This window comes from Chiloscyllium plagiosum, unplaced genomic scaffold (genome assembly GCF_037043375.1).
Source record: "Chiloscyllium plagiosum isolate Xiang-an unplaced genomic scaffold, Cpla_swu_hap1 HiC_scaffold_6, whole genome shotgun sequence".
NCBI classification, from domain to species: Eukaryota; Metazoa; Chordata; class Chondrichthyes; order Orectolobiformes; family Hemiscylliidae; genus Chiloscyllium; species Chiloscyllium plagiosum.
Window position 1 is genome coordinate 114,298,430 of NW_028270144.1, and position 8,176 is coordinate 114,306,605.

General features: G+C 36.4%; 1 protein-coding gene across 2 annotated transcripts in view; it reads left to right on the forward strand.

The window, feature by feature from the left end:
• The window catches only part of rp2 (RP2 activator of ARL3 GTPase), a 41,317-nt gene extending 34,983 nt beyond the window's left edge, over positions 1 to 6,334 (forward strand). For both annotated transcript variants that reach the window (XM_043692313.2, XM_043692314.2), the window contains exon 5: positions 1,531 to 6,334. In XM_043692313.2, coding sequence (XP_043548248.1) covers positions 1,531 to 1,614 — 84 coding nt within the window. In that variant the 3' untranslated portion in view covers positions 1,615 to 6,334. The remainder of the gene's footprint in view (positions 1 to 1,530) is intronic.
• The last annotated feature ends 1,842 nt before the right edge of the window (positions 6,335 to 8,176 follow it).

Consider the following 8,176-nt stretch of genomic DNA (forward strand, 5'->3'; position numbering starts at 1 on the left):
CCAGTGGGGGAAATATTCCTTGCTTTTCATGACAATATGATGTTCAGATAACACTCCTTGAACCAATTGGCTTGCCTTCCTCCTGAGTACAAACCATAATTTTGTATCTGAAAGGGATGCCCTGGAACATCTGGTACTCTGACCCCTTTGTAACCATAACTTCAGCTTTTACTTCATAAAGCCACATACAGAACCTGGTAACTAAATATTGTTAAAAGAAGGCACCAAGTCAAAACATTTAATCTTTGCACTTCTAAATACAAGAAAACCGAAAGGTCTGTTTCCATGCTGTACATCTCTATGACTCTATAACTAAATGGACTTGAGAAAAGGACAAATATTTTTATATAGCATGATTGGTTGGGATTGGTTGGTGCTTATTGGTTGGGTTATCATTATTCTGTAGATGTAGCAAATGCAATTAACTCTCAATCTTGGTTCTCAGACCAGTCAGTAGACTCTGATTTGTCAGAGTAGTTCTGGGAATTTGGTAGAGATTGACCATATCCATGACCCTTTTCTTTCTCCCCATGTAAAAGCTGCAATATATGTAAAAATTCATTCCGGTTACATAAAAGAGTCCTTCTAATATGCAAATGCAGTACAATGTGAACTTTGAACTTGAACTGGTTTTCAGTGTAATTCTTGGCAGAGTCCTGATATTTAATAAATGTTGCCCAATAGCAGAATGACATCGAATAGTGCTCAGTGTTCTGAAGCTTGCAGCATCGGCTAGTTGAGTAGGATCAATATGTTGCCCAGTGCAAATTGTCAATTGTGTTGTTTGACAAATCTTCAAGTTACAACCTTGCATCCATATAGAACAATTTGATAATCTTGAGCCACCTTAATTACACCAAAGCACCAACAAGGCCAAGTCTAACAGACCTGTCAACAGTAAGTTTTTGAACTCCATAGTCTTCCCTTGTTAATACAATGTAATTCAACTTTGAAAATTTTCTATGAATAACAGCGAACAACCTTGGTGCTTCTCTCTCTTGAGAAAGTTGTTTCAGTAAGTCTCTCATTGACTAATTTACAATTTGGAATTGTTGTATACCTGCCCAGGAAAATCAAATATGCAAAAGTACTGCCATAACTTGCTCCTTCTTCACAAATGCAAGGTCAAAACTACTATAGAAATCAAAATTGAATGCGTAGTACATTTTGGAAAGTACCAGTGTGCTTTCAATGGGTAGATGCACCACCCAGTGAGAAAACAATGTAGATAATTTATTGAACTTGATCTCAGACAAGTGTGGAATCATCTTACCTTGTTCAGCAGGGGATAGATTACATTTAGCATGTCCTCCTGCTTGCTGTCTCTGCTGGAAAGTACACCACGTGGTGAAAATTGAACCATTCACAGTATTTGAATATCTTGCTGATTTCCCAATCCTCTTGGTTTGTGAAAGGAAAATGTTTAATTTTGAAGGTAGCTTTCCTTCAATGTGTTTCTGTTCATGCTCTACCATTGCATCTTAAGCATGTAAACCTACATATTTTCCTGTGTTTTTGTTTGTTAAACAGGTCTTTGTTTCTGAAAGCAAGTCTTCAGCATCTCAAGATGTGGACAATTTCTATAACTATGCCGATATGCAGATGGGAATGTGAAAATGAACTATGGCAAAATGTGAATATCTGATCTACCTATGGTTATGTTTCCACCTGAGTAGATATTTTGAGATTGGACGACTGGAAACTGGCAGTATTGTGAAGCATGATTGGTTCTATTAAGGTTTAACATCCTGAATATAACATTGTTCCAAATGTCTTTGAAATAATGCTAGTCAAATACTTAACCAAAGCATTTTCAGCAGTTTTGTACAACTTTTTTTTTCTTTTGATCTGTTCAATGAAAATTTTAAAAATCAAAGAATCCTTTAAAATGAAGCAACGGGTTTCTGGAGTACTTTTTATTTGATGTAATCATAGATTTATTATCTCACAGAACTGGCCAATTGTTGGTTTAATGATCCTGTTCTTCATACCTCTGCCTATAACCTCCTGATTTCTTTTTTCCTTTCATCTGGCTCCTTTCTTCCATGCAACTAAAATTTGAATTTCATTTCTTACTCAAATGCCAGTTAAAGGAATGTTAAGTCAAGTTAGTCTCCCTCTTTTATAGATCACTGCAGTTTTAGCAACAACTTACATTTATCTAGGATTTTAAAATAAATGAAAACACAAATCAATGTGTTTTCCCTTAGGCTATGTAGAAAGTCATTTTGAGTCAGAAAGGAGTGCTCAGGCCAGGTGACCAAACATTTGAAAAAATTGAAAACCTAACGCACCTTGAAATGGCCCAATTATTGGGAAACTAACTAACATTGCTAGCAGAACCAATTTAGAATATTCAGAGTTTGGGAAATTGATATTCTTAAAACTAAAATTCCCCAATTTCCAACAGTGTATTCCATGTGAACTTGGCTTCCAAAACAGGTTTATTTTGAACATGATTTCATCTTTTACCAGGTTGTTAATATTTGTGGTACTATCACTTTGAGACCTACTTAACAGATTTTTTTATTACAGTTATAATGGATTAAAAACCAATTTAGATGTTTTATATACTTGATGTAAATCTTTTAACAGTATGCCAGATTTTAATTTCTTTTTAATGCCATGTTGCTTAGGAAAACTTGGGGCTAGTTAATGTGAAGACAACCATTACAATTTACATGAGATCTATCTGCATGTAACAGGCTCTTTGATTTGCATACTTGACCGTGGGCTTATAAATATGAAGAGATTTGAAGGATCTGGGGATGGAGTGAGGTAAGCTTGAGGTAGAAAATCAGCTAGAATCATTTGGATTTCAGAACAGGCTTGGAAAGCCGAATGACTGACTGACTTCTGTTTCTTGTGATATCATGATTTAAATATTTTTATGATTAATGATGGGTTCTGCACTTTCTCACTGCTGGAACCTTCTACAGGATTTACATGTAATCAATATTTTGTATATAGAATTGTTTTTCAAAGTTTGAGAGAAGATTTGTAGCTCGGGTGCTCGTTGTTGTGGTTCTGTTCACCAGCTCGGCGAACAAAACCACAACAAGAATTGTTTTTAGTAAACCTTTTAAAATGTTTATTATCAGTAAATGCTCATCTGTTAGTGTGAAATTCTGAAATATAGTTTTAAGAACGGATTCAAGGAATGAGGTTACAAAATAAATGATTACAGCATAACTGAACAAAATTGTATGTATTAACCAGGTTTGGATCTCCTGTTAAAAAGGTGATGGAGAGCAGGATTGTTTGAAGGGCTTGACAAACCCATTGTCATTGTTACTTTGATTGCTTCCCTTGTAGCTGGGAAGTAGGTGTATGACAGGTTTCTCCCTTGTTTTATTAAAATGATTTGTCCTTGTTGGTCATACTGATAATGCAACTGAAATTGACCATTTTTGGTCTCAAACCAGGGTAACAGCTAGAAACGATACATTGACACCAACGTTTTGAGTTACATTGATATGTCAATGTAGTGGCTAAAATAATCCCCCACACACTTTTACGTGTGTTGGCATTCTTTAAATAGTGTAGAATCCTGAATGTGGTTACAGCACAAAAGACGAACCGTCAGTCCATCATGTCTAAGCTGTGCTTTTCTGCAAGTACAGCTCACTTCATATGTCTCTCTGGACTTTTTTAAAAATGTAGTCCTGTAAATGTTTTCCTTCTTTTGAATAATTATCTGTTCCTCTTTAGAGGGCACAATTGAATATGCCTAAACCACAATCTCAGGAAGTGCATTCCAGATCCGAACACTTGATTTCTTTTTTGTTTTTAAAAGTCATTTGTGGGATGTGGGTGTTGCTTTCTGGACAGCATTTATTGCCCATCCTTCGTGCCCTTGAGAAGGTGGTAGGAGGGTGCTTTCTTGAGCTGCTGCAATCCATGTGCTGTAGGCAGACCCATAATGTCCTCAGAGAGGGAATTTTAGGATTTTGACAGTGCCAGTGAAGGCACAACAACATATTTCCAACTCAGAATGGTAAGTGGCTTGATGGGGGACATGCAAGTGGTGGTGTTCCCATGTATTTGTTGCCCTTGAGCTTCTGTATGGGAGTGGTCATGCATTTGGAAGGTGAAATGTAGGTTTTGAAAATAATTCATTTCTCCAATTCATTGCTTTTGACAGTCACCATAGTGTTTTCTGGTTCTCAATCCTATTACTGATGAGAACAATTTCTCTGTCCAAATCCCCAATGATGTTAAACACTCTTAATCTTCTCATCTCCAAGGAGAACAGTTGCGACTTCTCCAGTCTATCTAATCAATTGCATTTCCTCATCCCTGGGGCAAGCCTTGTGAAATTTCTCTGCTGCTCCCACTCCTCCATCTAACTTGATCATCGAGATCTTTAATCCCTTCTTGTGTTCATTTCAGGGGCTCCTGTTTTTTGTCTCAATTTGATACTGTTTTGGATTTGTTTTCTATGAATCATAAAGCAACCAGTGAAAACTGATAACATAATTAATAGAGAACTTAGTTTTGTCCATGAGTAATAAATGATTGCAGTGAAATTGGTACATCAGGTCTATGCCAGTAACTTTAATCTTGTCTTCCTTGCTCCATACATTGTGTTTCTTTCTTTAAACTATTTTAAACAAAAACAGCACATCAACAATTGAGGCATGCTAACCACCCTGATTTTATACAGTTGTCTTTCAGTCTGAGTGACTGTGAAAATCATGTGTTCTGTCCTTACTATCACATAATACATTGGCAGCAGTCTCTTTTACCCCCACATGACTCTTCAAAATGTTAAAGAACAATCTGTATTGGGTCTTCCTTTGGTCTTCTGTGCTCCATTAGAAAAACAAACTGCCATGCTGATAATATACAGGCAAATACTTTTAAGCATTTTGGAGTTTAGGATAATGCAACAAGGCCAAGAATGGGAACAGGCCGCTTACCATAACTTCACCTCAATCCTTTATCTTAGAATTTACCTTACCCAATTAGTGTTCTGATGAAAATGTTTGAATTGTATTACCACTCCCAAATGGGATTGCATTGTAAGTATAATATATTTGTCTTCCGTCTCTCTCCATTATTCCAATTATAATAGTTGTGTTCCTGGCAAAACTGGATTCCTTTCAGTCTGCTGAGATTTGAATACCTCTGATTTTGCTCCATTGCAGCTCCACCTGCAGAATGCAAGAGGTTCAAACCCCACTAATCCAGAAGAAAAGTTTGGACTTAAAGAGAAGTGGACATATTTTGTCTAATTTATTACACAGCTTCACCTAAATGTATGACATATACATATTTATACATTTTGAGTTCTGATTTTACTCCAGCCTTTCCTAAATGATCAGCTGCAGTGCAAAAATTTAGTTCTATAGGTTCTAATAGGTCTTAGCAACTTGCACATTGAATAATCTTGGCTCAGAGATGAAGAATCAACAATCATCAATGCTGAGGCTGAACTGTCCTCTTTGTAACCATTTGTTGAGTTAATTGGACAGCAATTGGGAGAGGGCTGTCTGGACATATTTTTTCAATACTACTGGGCTAGGAAATCAAGAGCAATTGTAATTCCTTCTAAAGCTGAAATGCTTGAAATCAGTGCTCCTTATTAATTAATGGATTTGATTTACTAATGTGATATTTAGAATGTCTACTTTGTCTCCAGTGTTGCTATTGATAATGAAATTGTTTAATAAGAAACAACAGTAGATGGGCTTTCTAATGCATTTAAGTCTTAAAATAGAATTCTATTTTGAAAAAAAAATTGAATTCCAAAGATGGTTGGATTTTAAAAAGTGAACTCATTTCAACTCTGGCTGTGATTTTTGAGAAAGTAAAAATTTAAAATTTAAACCTATGAAAGCTTTCTTATTCAGAACTTCGGGAATGTTTCAGCTATTTCATGATCTGCTAAATTACATGACAATTCTTACAATTGAGAAAGAATGTCTTCAGAGGAGAACATTTCTTTTGTCTGTGGAATCTTCTCTTTTTAAGAACCACTTGTTTATTCCCACACTACCAATCATTCTCCATGTTGCAAATTGGCTTTACAAATGTAAAATATACATAAAACATTCTGTAGAAATGATTTTGGTTTATGGCCTAAAGAAAATCTACTGCTTTAAGGATTTATTTAATTGAAGGCATGATTATGAAAACTTAATTAATTTTAGTTTAGAATATGTACTCTTCAGGCAGTAGAGAAATTTACTAAAATGATTTTGCCAGTATTTAGCATACATTTTTGTCAGCAAATTAATCGTTTTGCTTGTAATTTTGTAAATTGTTATTTGTATGCTATTTTTGCTAGTATTTGTTGTAAACTTTTTATTAAACACTACTATATAATTTATGCTGGTTTTGGAAAGTTTGCTTTTTGCTTTTATATTCATCCTCTATGCCTACTCCATGCAGATCTAAGATCTGACCTGGAATTGTCCATAAATACCATGCACCCCCCCCCCCCCCCACCTGCCCTTCTTCCACTCTGCCAAGCTATACCCCCACATCCCATGGCCCAATAGTCCCTTTGCCAACTCATACCCCACTTTTGCTCTTACACTCCACATGAATTCACCTGGTATACACCATGGGCTGAAATAAAATTAAGTTTCAAATGCCTATTACTTATTCGATTACATTAATTAAAACACACCAAAGCAAAATCCAGTGAAAGCTGGAAATTTGAAACACACAGAAAATTTTGGAGAATCTCGGGTCTGATAGCATCAGTGGAGTTAAGAATGTCCTAGATTATTTCTTGAGACCTAAAAACCATCTCATTGAGAAAAGTCCGTTAAACACGTTTTAATTTTGAATATCCAAATCAAACGAGCTCTTGTTCTTCTGTCCTCCCTGAGCTCACCTTCCGACACCTGTTATGGCGTGACAGGTGTACCTTCCCAGTCAAACCCTCTACCTGCCACTGGGCCCTGAGCAGGTTATGCCTCAGGCCTGCACTTCTTTGAGAAACCATCATCCTCACTATGTTGAAAAAGAAAATAGTCTCATTTATGAGACTATCTCCAGTGTTTCCTGCATTTCCAACCAGGTTTTCTTAGATTGTCTGGCAGCTACCCAATATATCTCTACCATTAAGTTCGGGGAAAAATAAATGTTAGCTTAATCGGATTATCAGTAGCCTATTGATCCAGACACCTAGGTAATGTCCTTGGGATCCTGGTTTGACTTCCATCATAGCAAAAGAAGAGGCTTGGATTTGATTCGACTCTTAATTCCAGATTTTTAATGATGACCATAAAATCTCATGATTGTTGGGGGAAAAAACCCATCTGGTATGCTAATGTCCTTAAGGACAGTAGTTTTGTTTCCTCACTTGGTCTGGTCTGCAGCAGTGTGATTGACTTTTAACTATCTTCTGGGTAATTAGTGATGGGCAAAAAATGCTGGATCATGCCCATTAACCATGAACAAATATTTTAAAAAATTCTTGAACTACTTAATCAACACCAAACCCAATTTTGTGTTTGTAACCCCAAATCAAAGATAGTTAATCCTTTTATAAATCTCTTCAGGTTGTCAATCAAACTGTGGACTTGCATGCACTGACTATTTTGAAATGCTGATGCAGAAGATTTTAGGTTCTGCTTTTCCTCCTGTCTGAATTCTACCTCAATCCCTAGAAGCAAAAATAGGAGCTACAGGAATGGTATGGAGCTTCTACATCTAGAATGCTGGTGCTGTTTTTGCTGAGGGATGGAATCTCTGAAAAATCCAAGTGATGGACTATAAAACAGTGCTAACAAGCAACATTTGTTTAGCAATAATTTGTTCAATCTGCTTTTATTCCTTGACCACTCTCCTGACTTCATTACACATTATGACAGGAGAGCTGAACTCCAGAGGTGAAGTGGGAATGATTACCTCAAATCAAGGCAGCACTTCAACAAGAATGGTATAAAGTAGCCTTGCAAAACTAATCAATTGGTATCAAGGAATAATTCTGCTAGCTTTAATTTGAGCAAGAACAAAGGCAGATGGTTGTGTCACATCAGTCAGCTTAACTCCAGAAGTCTGTGGAAGTTCTTCAGGGTAGTGTCTTCGGTCCAGCCATCTTCACCTACTCCATCAAATACATCACTTTTCACATTCCCTCCCCCTCAAAAGAAATTCTCCATTGAGTTCAGAGTCCGAAGTGTTTGCTGATTATACAAAGTTCAGCATCGTTTGTGAC